We start from the raw sequence: 18,827 nt of genomic DNA, 5'->3' as shown, positions 1-18,827 counted from the left end.
GTCGAGATCTATCATGAGAATAGTATTTAATACAACTCACCATACCAGAGATATACTAGTTTAATTTATTGTTGCAGTCTCTAATTATTAAAGACTTGGTTGAGATTGGGAGTACTAGTGTAGGGTTATTATTAGTTGATGGAACTATTCGGTCGGTTGGTTGGTGGGAAGAGTTATATGATTTGCCTTGTTGAGGAGTCTATGTTGGGGGCAATGATAGGATTAGGATTTGATTATTAGATATATTTTGGGTAGGAGAAGGAGGTGTGCTTTAAGTGGATGATAGAGGTGAGGGTAGTATGTCAAGGAATTTAGGGTGGGGAATTTGGATGTAGGAACTATAGTTAAGTTCTGAAAAGAGGCTTGAAAAGTTTGATATATGATGGAAAAAAAAAGGCTCTAGTCCCGTAGTTGTGACAAGGATGTATGTGTAACGAATTCATAAAAAAAATATAACAAAAAACATTATAAAAATCAAGTCAAAAGCCAAGATTTAAGTATTTTATATATCCCCAGAGTCATTGGATTCCAGAAAAACTGTATTCACACGAATATTTCTCTAGATTACGTCATGACTAGATATTTATCTAAATATGCCAAGATAATTTTTCGCTACGGTAATGATAACCCCTGAGTAGGGTTCACAAGGGCATTTTTTTTGGGTCTTCGATCTATGATGAGAGCACCAGGGAATTATAAAACTTGCGAGGCGAAATTTGGATTGGTAGATGATTTTTATTTGGTTAGTTGTAAAGTTTGAGGATGATTAGGTGTATGGCTTTCTTTGTTTAGGTCGTTAGATGCGGGAGGTTGTTCATCAAAAGGTTTGGGAATACGTATTTTAACTGTTGTTGCTAGATATATTGCGTTGCTTCAAATTAATGACTTTGGCCTCCAAGGAGAAGAGATTGTAATTTTTTATGTCGAATATGTGGACGTTCTTGTCCCATTTCATGCTAAGATTACCGTCACTTCCCTCCCTCAAAACTACCTACATACAGTCCGAATTTCATACCCAAACACCATATATTCATTTCAGGCTAACCCTTCCGAGTAAATGACACTTATTGAAACAACGCACTACAAATATCTGGTACATGTTCAAATGTCAAATACCTCCTATAAACCTGATGAGCCATCAAATTATAAAAATACTGTATAGTCTATTTATTAATCCTCACAAAACCTAAACCCAATTCCCGATAACCAGGAATCTGCGAAGGAGAAAAATCCCACTCCAACAACTAAGAATCACAAAAACTCTCAAAATACGGCTTTAAATAGGTACTCATAAATTGTATACTCTGGCGGTCCTGCGATACGTAGCGTGCACTTCTTCTGCCTATTCCTACCTATATCAATATCGACGATATCCAAACATGTTAAAGTATTTTTTAATCCTACATCCCCTCATACAAATACCTCTGTTACTTTCGCATAAGTGTGTAAACTGTGTGGCTGGCTTCGGGATACTTAAATACTAGTTTTGCTGCAGACATGATATGACGTAGATACCTTGTGGGCGGCTTATTTCAAATGCGGAAACGGCACCAGTGTGTATTTGTTCGAATAATTCATGAGTTTGGATATCAGCTCGGAGGTTCTTTAACCAGAGACCACAATTTAGATGGTGGGGAGACCTTGGATGCCGGCTCCTGGATTGCCTTTGTAATTACTGGAGAATGTTTGGGATTTCTCTTCGGGTGGAATGAATGAACTTTTTCGATGTTGGAGTCTCTTTGATGGCGCTATTTGGAATTGGGCTGTGTAATAGGGCTTAGTTTCTTGGGGTTTTTTGAGTTCTGCATTTATTTCTGTTATGCTGTGAAGGGTTTGGGGATGAGTGTGTCGAGGTATTGTATTCTTGAGATGATGCGGTGCATCTATATTGGATGTATTATGCGGATAAGTAGTGTGATTGGGGGCGTCAGGGGGAATCATATGTAAAGAAAAACATATTTCTAGGAATACCTGCCTTGTCTTTGAGTTTGAAATGGTCTTTCGTTTTAGTTATTGAGGAATTAACTATTGGAGATTAGTTGATGGTATGAAGTTAATATCTATAAATTCTTGGTAAGAAGATAGATTTTGAAAATAGATGCAGTAAGTTGTGTGAAGAGTAGAAGTTCCTCTGGTAAATGAAGTGAAATAATATTGTAGAAAATCTATCCTAGGAATTCTGAATGTTCACTTCCTTAGTGCCACAAGGGAGGAAAATTGAGTATCCCAAGCTCTGGCATAAAACTGGTAGTAAAGTAGACTTGTACTGAAACCAGTATTGGATAGATAGTCCCAACGGAATGAGGAATATCATGTGTGATAATTAGTACATCAGCGCTTTTATTTGTATGCATTAAGCATTCTCTATGAAGTGTTTTACTTATTCCCTTATTTTATATGATTTGAGGATACTTTTTATGAAGTGAGAGGAAGTAAAAGTAATGAAATTAAAGTATTCTTTATTTTAGCTGATAACGGCTAGAAAAAACAGATGGTAAGAGAACTTCCCTGGGTTGAATCCTGGGAAAGATCCTATAGTTGATCCTATCTAAAACTGGTTTCCCCTGGACTAAAAGGGTGATAATACGAACAAAATCTGTCTAAATGTATATTAGATATCTTCAAAGATGGATTAGTTCGAATTGTTTGTTTATTGATGTTTTAGTTCAAATTTAATCGTAATCGCTGTAAAAATAGATTTTCTAAGTTATGTTCTTTGATTTCTGTATCTAGTTCTACATCTATGGCTACCTAGTACGTATACGAGGAATATCTCAATTAGTTTCCATTTTTTTCCCCTTTTATGTTTGGAAGGAGGGGGGCTTAGAAATTTAACTGATAGCTCCGTTGCTCTGTGAGAAAATCCCCTGGGTAGAAAAAGGGCAGAGATTGGATTATAATGACTACATAGATGCGATGGAGTTTTACGCTCCTCTCATTGTCATTGGAATGCTGAAATTTGACATCGTCATACTGGAAGACTATAAAGCTGGAGTATACCGGGGTTGTAAGTCTTACATGTTGCTCTGAATGCAGGTACCGGAATTGTTTATATGGTGCACCTTGCAGATGTACAACATGTCATCACAATGATCTGCTGTTCTGAGCATAGCTGTTCTGGAGATCTCCTTACGAAGGTTACTGTTGCAAAGAACGCCGTTACTTATTGTTGAGATGGAGAACTAGCTCCTGTTCTATCGTATGTCACGAAAAGCTTGAAACCCAACTTCTTCAAGCAATCGGTATTAGAATTTTTACCAGCAATATCCATTAGTTTCCACTGACGTAATACCCACACCCATTAACCTCCGCCCATAACGCCTAAAATCTCCCCTCAAAAAACCCATAAACCCACATGTTTGTCTATCTACCCACATCTGAGCAGTGTAATGCACTAAAACTCATCAGGGTCAGTTCCATATTGGACTTTGACCTGTCCCAAAAACGCCTCGTCTTTTTGGATTGCTTGAAAGCAAGTCTGCGCCTGACCTGCAATTCGTACAAATTCGAACCTAGTAGAAGCAAAGCCATATTTCATGCAAGGAAGTGGAGTGACCGAGATGATGGTGTACTTACACCAGGTGTTAAAGTAACCGTGCCAAAAGTTCTCGTCAAGGACAGCCGGCGCCTCAATTTCCAGAAAACGTGTCTCGGGGCCCTTCCATTCGTATGCACCGTAATCATTGTACCAGACCTTGATCTTGCGGTTGCGAATATGAAGACCTCCTCTGTGACGAGCACGACGATAAAGCTCAGCACCACCAGAGACCTTCTTAAATGTGGCTTTTGCAGCCTGCGTGATGTGTCCATTCTGAGGTGGGACCATCGAGAGTGCAGCGACGGCACCGCAATCGAGAATGCGCATAAACTCACCATACTGGACTTCTTTTGGAATGTTGATGATCCACATGCAGCAATTGATGCTGTCAGGAAGATCTAGCAAGTCAGGATGGTTTTCATCTCCCTCGTAGTTTGTGTCCTGACGAGAGTTATCGGGTATCATGCCTTGTTCGCGAAGAAGCATGTCGGTTGGGCGGAACTTCTTCACCAAGTGTGAAAGATCAGGAATAAGAGCTACCATGTTGCTTATAACCACTGGTGCAGGTAGAGGAGCAAATGGAGTAGTCGATGCAAAAGCAGTACCCTGATTCGGGAAGGTCTTGTGCTGCGGAAGTGTTTCGGCGCATACCTGGTCAAAACTCTTCGATGGATGGAGTGGGCTCATGGTGCTACCAAGAATGACCTGTTGATCCTCAGGAATGACTGGTTGAAAGCTAAAGCTACCGCTAATAGAAGTCATTCGAGTGTGATCAGTTAGCTGGGAGCAGGAATCGAAACTTCTGTCCATAGAGCTCCGCATGTCATCGGTGATGTCTGATGAGTGACTGCTACTTGTTCTTCCAGTCACCGATCTCGAGGCTTGAGAAGTACTCATGGGTCTTCCAGTAATTGAAGAGCTATTACTGGCCCGCTGTGAGTGGTAAGGCCCAGAAATAATTGGATTCGTGAAAGTACGACGAAGATTTGCAGCGTCACCCATAGCAAAATTACCCGATGCATGTGGACGGTGTGGGCGCGGACGATTTAAGCTAGACTGAAAAAACTGTTGATGTGTGCCGGTGGGAGATATGAACAAAGGAACTGTTTCATCACCACGACTCAAAAATGCTCGAAACAATTTGGAGTCATCGGAACTGGGTGTCTTCCTCCTCGGTAGGGACTTTGAGTTCGAAGAACTATTAGTGCTCGCCGTGGGAGTAGAAAAAGTCTTCAACGGTGACAACTTTTGAGCCGCATTTTCGAAGAAGCGGGCTGGCGGGTTCTTTTGGTGGGGGGTGGTGACATTGGCCTGGGCTGCCATTCGATGACGAGACTCGAACATATCCATCCACCGAGAGCGCTTTGGAGGACATTGTGTCTTCATTGATTCATCGAGTGAAACTTCCATTGGAAATTGACGGCCCCAATTATGGCCATCTTTGGTGATCTTGGAATGAATTTGTTCGATCTCGTCATTTTTTTCATTCTGGTCCTCTTCAACCTGGTCTTTTTTGTCTTGGTCATGTTCTGCTTCACTTGCTAGACCTTCAAGATGTTGGACATGAAATTTTCCTAGCCTAGAAGGTGTAGGATTGTATATCTCAACACCAAAAGCATCTTGATTGAAGTTAGCAGCTATATTTATCAAAGATGGGGTCTATAAAAAAGGGAGATGTACCATTGGCTATAGAAACCTTTGACCGAGTACCCAGCACTCTTCTTCCTTTTTCTTTTTCATTTCCTAAGGAAGAAGTGGAATCCTTGGGCACATTGTACCAGGACTTTCCAACAGTAATATCCATTTTCAAATAAGGCTCACTATTTCTGAGTGATGTTGAGTTTGTTTGGGAAAGAGAAAAAAGAATGATTTTGAGAGAAGGTGCTTGTATCAATGAAAGATTACAAGCAAAAAAATCTTCCTTTAAACTGTTAGATATATTGCTGTAGAATTTCTAACTAGAAAAGGAAGAGGTCAAAGTTGTTTTGACTTATTGAATAGAAGGGAGGCCGAGAAAATTTGTTTAAATTAAATGAATGTACAAAGGAAATTTGGAGGAGGGTTTTAAGGATAAATGAATGTCAGATGGAGGAGGGAAGAAGCAAAACAGATATAGATGAAAAAAGGGTATAAATCTCGGAGCAAGATGTGGCGCGACGCTAGCTCACAGCCTTTGCAGTACTAGATAGAGGTCTAGTTCTGAAATAAAACAAAATTAACCACAGCAGATATACAAATAGTGAATGTATTTACATTATTCATCAGGAAAGGCAAGTTCCGGAATTTCTATATTGTTTATTCAATATAGGTTCGTATATCTGATGAAACAGAGTGATAAGCGAATCATAAATATACATGGTTATTCTCGGTTTAGTAAACAGATTAAAAAGGTCCGACTTGAAGAAGAATAAGTAAAATTGAGCAAGTAAACTTTAGCAAGATAAGAAGCGACAAAATCTGAATGGGGTGATAGAAGCTCCTGGTTATTTTTGTATGGACTATGAACGAGATTAGATGCTACAATGGACCTCGAAGTGAGAATGACGGCATTATTGGAAAGTTAAAATATATCTTACAAATCTTATTCTCAGCCCAATTATATTCAATAATCTAAAACATGATTCTTTGTATATGAATGGCATGATATTGGTTTCCAGAAAATTTTCAACAGTCTAGAGGGAAAGCTATTGGCAAGCAGATTTCTCGATCGCTGTAAGGGAAGTGCTTTTCTTTTCCATCCTCTGAACACTAGACTTTTCTACTGATTCTTGAATATTAGGCTATGGGGGTTAATTGGTTTTTAAAAAACCTCATTCTCCCTATTCTTCCATCAAGGGTTGTTCAAAATTCACAAAAGCCACATGTAGGAGAAATGATACTGTCAATTTAGTTGCCTAAACGTACATATCCCAATTTGCTCTATGATATCATATTCAATTTTGACACTTCAACAAACAAATTCAAATGTCCAAAAGTCTCATATTTATCACAAATTTACACAATAGTATTGGTTGCGAATTCGTAAATCCACCACTGGACTCAAGCAAGATTTAAGCGAATAATCAGGTCAGTTCAAAAATTTCATGACTTATTCACTCGAATAGAATGACTCCGGATGCCAGGTCCGGATTCTTGAATTTTACCACTAGGTAGAAGTATGATGAAATACCAAGGTAAGACTAGTTTAGGCCTCGGGAAAATGCAAAATTATATGCATTTATCATACCACACACTGCAGTTGTGTATAGTACTAGAACGTGACTATGAAATCATAATTATATTGCAGGTCTATTTAAACAAATGATACTTGTAGAGATAAAGCAATGGGTGTTTTGCATAAAGCATAGTATTAATGGCAAAGGGATGAGGACTAACAAGTTCAGTCATTACCTATTCAAGCTATTTTCATGGGATGATATACAACTAGTTGAAGTATTCTTCGACTTTGATGTTCTAGAGAAAATTTGGCAATACTATGTGCATTGTATACTACACTCAGACGAATACCCTCTGCGGAGTTTACTAGTTCTAAATCGCGCAACACCTTCGGAATCTTTGGAAGTAATATTCGCAGTCGAAAAGGTATATCCGCAGATAGGACATTGATGTAAGCAAAAAACACGGATCCGGTGGTGATTATCAAAAAGATCTCATAGTAGTGCGCCTTTTGGGAAGGTGACTGACAAATACTAAAAAATTGAGATGATCAGCAAGGTTTCTAATTCCCTTGATATCTTTACCTATTCCCCTGTACCCCGAAGGCCCAATTCTCTTCAATTCCCATGCATATTCTATTACTCTGGTTTTTGAATTGTAAACTATCGACAGTCGATATGTTGTTACGGGTCGTCTATGCCATCATAAAAAATTTATAGTAAGAGCACAATCAGATGAACGCTCATGAGATGGAGGGGGACCATGGTATCGGACTTTTGATCGATTGCATATCATTCTTATATACACTCATTGAAGTCATCCATAATACAATACACCATATCATACACCCCAACCACCCATCAAATTCATGAGAATTAAAACAATCTCCAGCCCTCTTTCTTGTTCCCATCCGTCAATCTACAGGCTCATCTTTAACCCTCACCTCCCTATTCTCATCCCCATCCCAGTCCCCCTCCCCAAAGCCATCTAATCTCCCCCTCCCACTAAACCACTTCCGGCCAAAATCACCGTCTCAATCCCCCGCATCACTCTGATCCTCCGGCCCCCATCGGCAACGAATCAACATCAATTTCCAAACCCAGCAAAACTCTTCAAGATAACTTCACTACCAGCTTTACTCATAACCTCATTAGCATGTTTACAATTTTCACTCGCAACACACTCTACACATCCCTCATAACAATGACAACCCTCTATTCTCCTCAAAGCCTGTTTTAACAAGAGATCAATGAATTCGAAAGCTTTAGTACTAATACCCGATCCTGAAGCTCCGCCTTTCGCATCATAGAATGTGAGACGAGCAGGTCGTTTCCGAGATGTTTCTTTTTGAGCGAATTCTTTAGTGCCGGCTTTACATTCTGTGCGGACATCTCCCGGCATACTTATTACGAAATTTGGCATGAGTGATAAGACTGCATGTTCAGCTGCATGAATAGCACCAGCGATATTGAGACGTTTTTGAACGAGAATCTCAAGAGCTATTTTAGGAACATCGAGCCACATTCCTTTACTGTAGAGGATAATTGGCGGATTATCCACTTGAATAGCGTCGAGAATACGTCTCTTCTTGTCGAGTTTGAAGAATCCGAAGACGTTTTGTTGGATCTTGATTGCGCCGAAGAATGCACGAGAGAGGGAATTGGGAATGCGTCGGATAGCTTCGGTTTCAATGGGATCTATATCAGTGTAATCGCGCTGTTGGGTTGTCCAATCGACTTTGACAAGTTCAACCTTGGCGATTTTTCGCTCAGGCAAGAACTCTTTAACAAGATATGTGTTTCCCTGATGAAGGAAGATACCGCCATCGTAAAGTGTGAAGAATGCTCGCGAAGCCTCTAGTTCTTCCAAAACAATATTTTTACCATGACTGATATCGATAATAGCAAAATGATCTTCTTCAGTATCGCGAATCGCAACTAATTTCGATGGAGTAGGTCTATATCGTTCGCTGCAGTGGTAAAAGCCAAGTCCATCCTTCACCAGTCGCTCTTCTGCAACCTCGGCCAGATTCTTTCGAAAATAAATCGCATCCTCATCTGGACGAATTGGCATCTCGTAAGCTGCACATTGAACATGACCCTCGAGTACCAGCATATTTTGCAGATCGACTTGTAGTTCGCAATTTGGTTTGGTGAAGATTTCATCCGGATTATTCATGTAATACTGATCACTAGGGAAACAATCACCAATCAATACTGACAAGGAATCCTTATTTCTCCGTCCAGCCCGTCCACTTTGTTGTCGCAGATTCGCAATCGTATATGGGAAGCCAACGGTCAGAACAGCATCCAAAGATCCAATATCTACACCAAGCTCCAGAGCAGTAGTTGCAATAATACCCATTAACTTCCCCTCAAACATTTCACTCTCGATTCGTCTTCTGTCTTGTGGTGTGTATCCACCACGATAGCCCATTACGCGAGCCATACATTCAGGACGTCCCAGAGTTGCCAGCTCCTCTTTCACCGCACCAACCAAAGCCTCACATTGTCTCCGAACGCGACAGAAAGCTATGACCCGAACACCGCGTAGTATCAACTGGCAAAATAATCTTGCAGCTTCGGCTCGTGTATCACCACGACCGCTGGCAGGGTCTACAGGATCCTTAAAGGGCGTATTCCAACAAAGAAACTCTTTCCGACCAGAAGGAGAACCATCAAAATCAGTCATCCGTACATTATCAATCCCGAAGATCGTTTTAAAATGCTCCATTGGGTTTGCCACCGTGGCAGAGCAAGAGATAAACTTAATATGACGATGCTATGCGCACATATCCTTCTTAGACGTCTCATGATGAATGCTACATGAGAGCAACAGTCATATAGACATGATTCATCACACTACTACTGAGATCTCAGAAGTCGCACTGTCTCTGTGAGATAGTGATGTGCAACATATCTTCATTCGTAAATATGATTCTAGATCTCATCGCGTATTAGATTCCGATCTTTCATATCTGTATCTCCGTCAAAAGTCTCCACAATAGCTTCCTCAGAGTCCGGTCATAAACCTCATCATCTCTTTCAAACTTCTCCTCTGATCTTGTGCTAGAGCTTTGGTTGGAAATATCGCATTGCTCTAGAATGAGGATCTTTCTCGAGTTCATGTAGGACGGGAATCTGGTAAATCAAGGACTTGCCAGAACTAGTTGAAGTCGCCACAATGACATTATGACCATCGTGAAGGTTGTTTATAGCTTCAGCTTGGTGAGTATAAAACTGCGTGATGTTCTTGGTATTGTACAAAGCATTGACGAGATTTTGACTGAGAACAAAATTCAAATCTCCATATATAGCTTCTTGAGGATCGAACACTCGATGACCATCAGGTACGATTTGACCAGTATACCATTCGCTTTCTTTAATTTCTTTTATGATTTCTGATATACTTGCTCGTTCTTTGGGTATGTTCTTTGGTAAAGTGCTGTAATCGGGTTTTGGTGTACTACTTCTCGAAAGCGATGGGATAGGATTCAATGGCTCGGCCTCCTTGAGTAAAGTCTCTTCCGCATCAATACCATCTGCATCGCAACGATTAAGAAATGCATTGATTGCACTGACAAACTTTGTATTCCTCTTCTCGATTAAACCCATCATCTGTTTTTGACTGAAAACCGGCATCTTTAATTCCTCATCCTTTAGTTTCCTGGATGCCTTTACTGCTTCACCTGTCTTCTTACTTTGAACTTGTCTCTTCAAATCTCCATCTATGAACTCAAACAACAGGACTTCCTTGCCCTTCTCATTTCCCCCCTCTCCATACCCCAATCCCTCGGCCCCTGTAAGCCCACCTACAGAAGCATCCGGCGCCGGGCCAGCAGCATACCAATTCTTAACTCTCCCGCCTTTAAAAGTCTCATCTCTCTCTGCACCCCTAACATCCAATTGCAGTATCGCCTCATCAACATAGACGAAATTCATTCCTCCCGGACGCAACGCCACTATCTGCGCCACATCCTCAACTTTCAATTCTCGCTGTATATGACCCTCTACAGCAGACTTAAGATTATCGAATGTAGTAGCTAAATGCTTTCGAGTGGAACAGAATGTGTAGACTAAGTTCAACGCTCGATGGGTCTTTTCGAGGGTCTGGAAGGATGAAGGCCATGGAATGGCACTGGTAACTGGATTTGTGGAAGAGGATTCGTTTCGGGCGAGCGCAGGAGGAACTCTAACTTTCGATACACGTCTTGGCTTTTTACCACCATCAGTTTCTTTTGTGGGAATAGTTCTACTGCCAGCTGTGCCTGGAGTTTCTTGAACTACCTCGACCGTGGATTTGACGGAATTGGTTGAGTTCGTGTCCGAATCCGCATCTTCGTCATCTTTCCGCTTGCGCTTCCGAACTATTTTGTTTGATACAGTAGCAGCTTGTAGTTTGGCCATTTTCAGGCTGTTTTGCGATAGCGGTCACATAGTATGTAGTTGCGTGCCAATGTGGCGAATGGAAAACGCGTCTGTCCACGCGATCACGTGGCTGGATTTTTGACTGGTTAATTAAAATCACTTTATGTCGTCTCCCTGAGCCACTCCCGGTGAGCCCAAATCTTACAATCTATTTCATTCCCCTTAAGAAAGTGAAATCGACACATTATATATCCACTTAGTCAATAATACAAGAATTATATATATATAAATCAATCAAAAAAGAATTAAATAATATAAAATCATACACTTTATTTAATACATCATTCTCGTCTTTATATACATATTCATATTCACATTCATGTTCATAAATGTGACGGAAATCCCTGCTTTCCTCCCACCTTTATTATATAAGAAACCTCAGGTACATTAACCATGTCCACACATGATACGATTACTCGAGATTAGTATGCGATTTAGGTGACCTGAGGATCAGATCCGGACAAGTACTAGGTATCAATGGTTATCGGTAAAGTAAGATCATTGGAGGAATAAATATGACTTCTTTTTGCCTAGCCATTGCGGCTAGGCCATTCATTTGTGTATATATAGAGTAGCTATCCCCATCTACAGGTGCTCTTCACCTGTAGATTCTAAGTTAAATACAATTGCTGGTCTATAAACACCCTTTTGGTCACAATAAATTTATTCCATTCAATCAACTACATCCCAGTCCATTCTTAAACTATACTAGCAAAGATTAAAAAAAATATGACCTCATAAAACCTAACTTCTCTAAAGCACCAACACCCCGAACGCCTTGCGAAAAAAAAAAAAGAATAAAAAAAATCAAAAAAATCAACACATCTAAATCTCGATCCTTCATCCTTTCTCCCCAACAATCCTTCGTAGTTCATGTCCCTCCTACATCAGATAGTCTCCCATCCCCCATTATTGATATCCATCTCCAGCTTCCTACTAATAACACTCGGAATCCCATGATTCAACCACACCGTCCTCAAAAGCGCATCATACCTCTTCTGATTCAAGAATAGTTGGCGACTATGTCTCAGTCCCGGATCCACCTCTCCATATTTATCGATATACGGTGCCACCATCCACGAGCCCGAGGTGCGATAAAGGTAGAAGATACAGCATTTGCGGATATTGAGGAAGAGCGCAGTGTTCTTTTGACATCTGTTTTGCGATTGTTAGTTATGTGAGGAAAAGAGAAAGGAGAGGGAAGATATACTTAAGCATATGTTGTTGACCACCACCAATTTTATCCCTTGGGCCACCATTAGGTTTCTCCGGACCATCTCTCGAACAACAGATACTCTGCCCACAGAAGATTGCACCACAGAAAAGACAAAGCATCGGATCCTGTATATCTCTCTTGCTATTGGGACAGCGTCTCTTCATAGTTTCCTCCATAAGAGTATCGTAATTCTTTGGAAGGCCGATGAGCTCAAAAATAGTAGGGTGGCTGAGCCTTAACCTCATATTATTGAAACTGTTAATAATACGGACTGTCGTCTGCAATACATCCAATTCCTCGTTGCGAAGCTGACTGATGATATCAATGATCTCTGGTGTTGGACCTATAAGTTCAGGCTTTATATCGCCGGTATAAGTCGTCATCGAATTTTCCATGGTAGTCATGACCATAGCAAGGTTCATTAGATTAGCATGCTTGATCCAATGATTAACTAAGTGCGAGATTGTTCCCTCTTCCTTGCCAAAGTGGGAGAACATCTCACTAAAGGTCGGCAAACAGAGTGCCTCAGTTAGGCGATCGAGCTCATCCGTTTCCGAATTAGATGAAACATAGTTTTGGAAAACAATACCATAACGAACATTCAAAAGAATCATGACCTTTCTGAGGAATACTAGTGCATACTTCTGTACGAAGGTACGACAATCTCGCAGAGTATTGAAACCATGTAGACTTGTAGAATCCGGACACTGAACATCGTCGGCATCAGATAGTCGGACGTGAAGACAGAATTCTCCGAAATTGTCAAGCCCTTCTTGTCTATAGAGCTCAATCATATCGAACCATTTTGATTTGTCCATATGTCGTCCTAATTGGAGGACAACCTTCGTCATCTCCGCCAAATAGCAAAGACGGACAAGATGAATGATTTCAATATCGTCAACAGCCGCAAGGCACAAGGAGGCTCCTGCCAAGAAAATAAAGGTGTCTTGACAAAGTAAGGGATCAGAGTCCAATGAGGTTTCGGATGAAGAAGAATATGCCGGTTTCCGGAACAATCGCTGGTATTGTAGCTCATAGTCCGTACTAAATTCTCTAGCGACCCTGTTATCTCCAGCAAGTTTAAGTCCACCGACCGTAACGTAAGACAACGCGGTATCGGATAATATTCGAAGGTGAGTGAGAGCTTGCTGCGGAATGCTCTCCAAGAAAGTCTGTCCGGGTAATGTTGCTACACCACGCTGCTGGATCTCAGCCGCAGAGATGGAAAATCCCAAGGCTTGCGCCAATACATCACTGGAACGGAAGTCTCTCTCTTCATTCTGTGAAAGTTTTTGAGTATGTCTACTGGTCAATCCATTCTTCGTCAGAGTATCTCGAAGCCTTCGATATATATCAGTCAATTCTCGCACAGAAGAGCCTGTGTTAGATGATCTATCACTAGAAAGGGGAGAAGTTTCGGCCCAAATAGCGTTCGCAATGTCTGGTGGAAGAGCAGCTCGCATGCTACTTGGCGTGAATGATGACCAATGACTCGGCGACGGTGGATCCCAAGCATCCATTAATAATTCAGGCATCTTGGATACCAAAGGACCGGCCATAGTCTCTTCATTGTGCTTTTTGAAGAATTGCATAGTTCGTCGGCTTGCAGGAAAGTCGGCCTTGTGATCATAGTTGTGAGCGCTACCTATTTGATTGATTTTCTCGTCTCTAGGATGTTGAAAGGCGCCAGCAAATCTTTCGACCCAGTTGTCAAAAGTATCTGCTGGTTTAAGAGGGCCAACGTGAATCTCTTCCTTTGGAGACCAAATAATCGGCAAGAAGGAATTTCCCAGAGCTTTACAGAGCGGACAGACAAATTCATTCAGTTCAAGCTTCTCCGGATGATGTCGAGCAATTTGATGCTGATGCCGTCTATTTGAGGCTTCATTGTAGACTTCAAAACACTTGTAATGCATGATATGTCCACATCCAACAGACACTGGGCCAGGATTTGTAAAACTGGAAGGAAATCCTTTGCCAATAAAGGAACGTTCTGTGACAATCTCGACACCACTAGAAGTTACTTTATGAACCTGTTCCTTATTTTCACCAGAAACTCCAAATGGTCGAATGTCTTCCGCAGACTTATCTAAATTCGAGGGAACATTTGTAACTTCCCGAACAAAGTCAGGGTCAGACATGTCTGTTTGACGTAAGACCGAACTACGGAGTCATCAAAGCAAATGTTCCGTAGAGACGACCATCTTTCGATTTCTTCTTGGCAAAGGATACAAAGTTCCGGAAGGGTATTGGTAATAACTCTTCGAGCTCTCGCCTTCAGATTCCACATCTGAATCACTTATATCATCCTCACCCCAGTCAATATCTCCCTGATTATCAAGGAAATTTTTCTGCTGTTGTTGAAATTGTGCCATGACCTTCTTTTGACGTTCCAAGGCAGCTTGCTTTTTCTTTTCCTTATCTTCCAGCGCATTGTTGTTTGCAGGCGAAGCTGTAGATATCCTATCGACCGGAACGCCCAATCTTGAAAATGCAGTTTCGAAATTTCTAGGTCGCTTTTGCTTCATTCTCTTCAATACCAAAGTAATCTTCGGATGGCAAGTTTTAAACTCCTCTTTTCGTGACAGCATTTCCAGAATAGCAACTATTGTCTTCGATGCTGGAGCACTTGGCGAGAAGTTGCTTCGTGCGTTGCTTGTGAGTGCAATATAAATGAACGACTCGAGGGACTCTTCGGACATCTCATCTTCGTCTGTCTTATCTTCTGATACGGCAATGAGAACTAGATGTAGAACTACATGCAAGAATGCCTCTACTCGGGTTACAGGTACAGCTGGCGTTAGCTTATTCGCCATCAACGGATATAACAGTGCATAGTAAATGATCTGAGCAAAGATACCCGTTCGTGTAAAAGCAGCTAGATCCGAAAAGGCGCCTGACTCAATAGGGCGCAACTTCGGCTCAAAGACAATTTCGGCAGGTGATCTACCTGTCTTCTTTGCCATCCAAGCCTTGTAAGTATTTTCGGACTCCTCTCTTTGGTTCTTATTGTAATGAGCAATGTAGGGATCGATGTCTTCCAAATATTGCTCTTTCAGCTCAAAAGTCCCAACATCAGATAGACCTTCAGGCGGCTTGAAATTCGTCATCTCGTCCAGAATATCTTGGCACTCTTCCTGGTCTTGAAATTTATCTGGTAGCTTGCCACAAATCTCCGTGAATGATAGTGGTTTGAAGCAAAGGACATGGGTAATATCTCGACGCATGGCCATTACATGAGATCCAGGGTCATCATCACTTGAAAGCAAAGATGTCCTATCACTGATCAGGACAATCAGAAGATGAATCAAATCCTCTGCGATATCGAGAATCTGTCCATCATCGACTCCATCTGACTTAGCTTCATACAAGCCTTTCATCCATTGCTCCAGACCAAATCGGTCGATAATCGAGACCAGCATACGAGCAGGTGGACATACAACCATAGCAGTTTGAAGAAGAAATATATCTCGATGATGGGATACATCCCGCAATGTGACTCCACGGTATGTACCCTGCTGGTGACGAAGACTCATGCCGTTTCGAACCCACATATTAGCCTTCATTTGCGCCAACCATGCACATACTCGCAAGGGGTAGTCGAAGGCTGCCATTAAATGATCCTCTGGGGAGTATACTTGACTAGGCATAAGTCGTTGTCCCATGAATTTAGGTTTTTGAAGAAGTTCTTGGGTAGTAAAGCTGAGTAGCCGGATAAGCTGTTGTCTGGGCATGCCTTTACCGCACTCGATGAGCCAAGAGAGAGTATAGTGGAGCGCATGGTGGAAACTAATAGGTTGAGACTCTACTACAAACTTGACTACCGAATGCTGAATAACACTGTTCGACTGTTCGGTAGTGTCGAATTCATAATCACCCACCTTTTTGAATTTGACTTCATCCTTAATTTCTGCCTGGGTAAAACGGTTCCTCTCAGTACCCAAGGAGTTAAGAATAACCGCCTTTGCTGCGGTTCGAATTGCCCTGCAAACAGGATCCGTCAATTCACCAGGAGTCCATTTAAAAGACTCGGAGAATTGCCTACAAAGTCGATTGATTTCTCGGGTTATTAGAGACGCACTAATCCAAGCATCCGTTTCATACTCCACATGCTCGCCAACAGCCCTGACATTAGGACAAATACCTTGATGGAGTTTGACCAAGTCCAAGAACTGCAGCATGTATCTCTCCTCTGTGCGTAACTTTTCTTGTACGTGCTCTGAACCAAACAGATATTTCAGATCCATGAAGAAATGGTACATTCGACGGTTGGTCACAGATCCTGAGTCGAAAGATAATGTGGCATTTGGGAATATTTCATACGGATGTCCAACCTGTCGTGTGGTTAAGAAGGTATACAGAATTGCCATTAAATTGGTTAAGAAATTCCCTCTTTCCACGATTTCGGCAGTGATCGATGGCGTTGTCAACATTTGCAAAGAGATGTTGATAATGGAATGATCTGGTTCCCTGTCGGCAATCAAGTAAAGTTGCGCGAGAGTAGTGTAAAGACCTGCAAAACGTAGACCAAGCACACGTTTGAACTCAGGAATCGATACCACGGTCGAGATGTAGAGCTCACGAAGATCGACTCGAACTTTTTTCCACATCCTCAAATCAAATAAAATTAGCCAGTCTAATCGTAGCTTATGCCACAAATCTTCATGTAATGGTACTGATTCCCTGTCGGTATAACCAGGAGGACTTTCAAGCCAATACCTAGCTGGTTTTGCTATTTCTTTTTCTACTAGATTCAGTGGAGTCTTCGGAATTTCCATCTTGGCTTTCGCATACAGGTTGTCTGATATAAGAGGTTGCATTTCCGCAGTATCAGAATCCGATGGCGTAAGGTCACGATCCCTAGTAACTCTCTGAGGTGGAGGAGGTGGTGGCGGCGGAGGTGGATATCCGGCCATAGTAGCTTCTTGTACCTCTAGTGCCTCATCGTCTGCTCCGATCATGTTAACATCTCCATCATTATCAGTCTCGGCTTCGGCTTCTGGTTGAGCAGCGGTAGCTAAAGCTTGTTGTCTCGCCTGTTGAAAAATTCTCAACGCCTCGGACTCAAACTGAACTAATTCCACCTCGTCATCACTGGGACCATCTTCATCGTCATCATCAAGCGCTATATTGGCTTCATTGAGCTCATCATCATCATCATTCTCATTTTCGTCAGATTCCGAATCGGTAGCAGCGGCCGCGGCCATTACCGCCATAGCTTGAGGCTGGCGGTCTCTCAAAATATGTCCGAAAACTCGACTTTCAACATCTGACCACAGATTCTCCTCCACTTCATGGTCATCGATTCCATTCAATCCTATGTCAGCGTTGCTTGCCTCACTTCCTCGGTTCCACTCTTTAAGCATCTCTTCACAAACAACTTGTCGTAATATGTTGTGATCTGGACCGACGCTACAACCAGAAATATCGCTAAGCCATTCGATGATAGTTCCACACATCTGCTCTCTGAAAGTATCCCGAGCAGAACGAATAGTGACCGTGACTTTAATCTGTTCGACAACCTTTGAAACCCGCAACAATTGGTCGATGTCCGTACTATATTTAATAACACTTCGGCCAATATCGTCAGTTTCATGTGCTCGCCGCAAGCCCTCCGCATTTGTTACTTTGCAGGCTCTTGCCACCTGATCTCGAACTTCATTGACAGTATGCTTTTCGTCATTCCACAAAAGAAGTGCATATTCGCATTCATCCTCAATGATATCTCCGTTATAGTATGAAGATGTCAATCGCGACCTCCTCTCATCCAACTGTATAGACTCCTTTGATTTAGGCAATCGTAACTGTTCTGGCGAACATGATATAACATCACAAATATAATCAAAAGCCCTCCCGATGGTCATTTGTATGCTTTCCAACAATTCCCCTGGCAGACCCGCTGCCTTACCCTTGTCTTCACCTTCGCCAGGTCCGTATGCTGTATGTATCGAGCAATGGACTGGTAGACGCCAGGCCTCTGGATCTCCACAGTCGCAACATCCACTGTTCCCCAATGAGACACTCACATATACCATATGTCCCGTATGATCAGATGAATCGTAACATCGACTGCAGAGTACGCATGTGTCATCGGAACTACAGGTTTTACATCGATATGTAGCTTCTCCAGTCTTAAATATATGTCCGCAAACCTTCCCTCTAGCCGCCTCTGTAAATTCGTCGCCATCTGTCCCTCCTTGCGCTTTTCTCAGTTTCCATGCCTCGTTGATCGATGGCCTCGAATCCTCTGGGAAGAAAAGGTTTAAGTATTCTTTTTGTCCGCCGGCGAGTGACCAAAAGAGACTCTGAAGTAGATCGCGTTCTGCCTGCTCTGTGTATCGATTCTGGTGAACGCGGGGCAACGTTTTGAGAAAGTCACAGAGCTGCCTTGAGGGCATAGATTGTTCCGCCATGACGCCTGGGAACTGGGTAGATGGAGTTCCTGTCTCCTGCATAAATTGGGATGTTCTTATGATATCACGTTTGTGGT

General features: G+C 42.0%; 5 protein-coding genes across 5 annotated transcripts; all 5 read right to left on the bottom strand.

Annotated features, from left to right (window-relative positions):
• Positions 1-3,394: 3,394 nt before the first annotated feature.
• Positions 3,395-5,342, bottom strand: SS1G_13295 (predicted protein; the record flags this gene model as incomplete). Its single annotated transcript, XM_001585729.1, has 2 exons — positions 3,395-5,157; positions 5,219-5,342. The coding sequence occupies 2 exons, from the start codon at positions 5,340-5,342 to the stop codon at positions 3,395-3,397; spliced, it is 1,887 nt and encodes a 628-aa protein (XP_001585779.1).
• Positions 5,343-7,780: 2,438 nt separating this feature from the next.
• SS1G_13294 (hypothetical protein) lies at positions 7,781-9,142 on the bottom strand (the record flags this gene model as incomplete). The annotated part of the gene is made up of 1 exon (XM_001585728.1): positions 7,781-9,142. The coding sequence occupies one exon, from the start codon at positions 9,140-9,142 to the stop codon at positions 7,781-7,783; it is 1,362 nt and encodes a 453-aa protein (XP_001585778.1).
• A 620-nt stretch (positions 9,143-9,762) lies between these two features.
• Positions 9,763-11,100, bottom strand: SS1G_13293 (hypothetical protein; the record flags this gene model as incomplete). Its single annotated transcript, XM_001585727.1, has 1 exon — positions 9,763-11,100. One exon carries the CDS (start codon positions 11,098-11,100, stop codon positions 9,763-9,765), a length of 1,338 nt encoding a protein of 445 aa, XP_001585777.1.
• A 1,194-nt stretch (positions 11,101-12,294) lies between these two features.
• SS1G_13292 (hypothetical protein) lies at positions 12,295-14,253 on the bottom strand (the record flags this gene model as incomplete). Its single annotated transcript, XM_001585726.1, has 1 exon — positions 12,295-14,253. One exon carries the CDS (start codon positions 14,251-14,253, stop codon positions 12,295-12,297), a length of 1,959 nt encoding a protein of 652 aa, XP_001585776.1.
• A 258-nt stretch (positions 14,254-14,511) lies between these two features.
• SS1G_13291 (hypothetical protein) lies at positions 14,512-18,750 on the bottom strand (the record flags this gene model as incomplete). Its single annotated transcript, XM_001585725.1, has 1 exon — positions 14,512-18,750. One exon carries the CDS (start codon positions 18,748-18,750, stop codon positions 14,512-14,514), a length of 4,239 nt encoding a protein of 1,412 aa, XP_001585775.1.
• Positions 18,751-18,827: the final 77 nt, after the last annotated feature.

The sequence above is a fragment of the Sclerotinia sclerotiorum genome, genomic scaffold, assembly GCF_000146945.2.
Source record: "Sclerotinia sclerotiorum 1980 UF-70 scaffold_24 genomic scaffold, whole genome shotgun sequence".
In the NCBI taxonomy this organism is placed as follows: domain Eukaryota; kingdom Fungi; phylum Ascomycota; class Leotiomycetes; order Helotiales; family Sclerotiniaceae; genus Sclerotinia; species Sclerotinia sclerotiorum.
The sequence above is the reverse complement of the archived record's forward strand: the minus strand, read 5'-3'. Positions and strand labels throughout refer to the sequence as shown.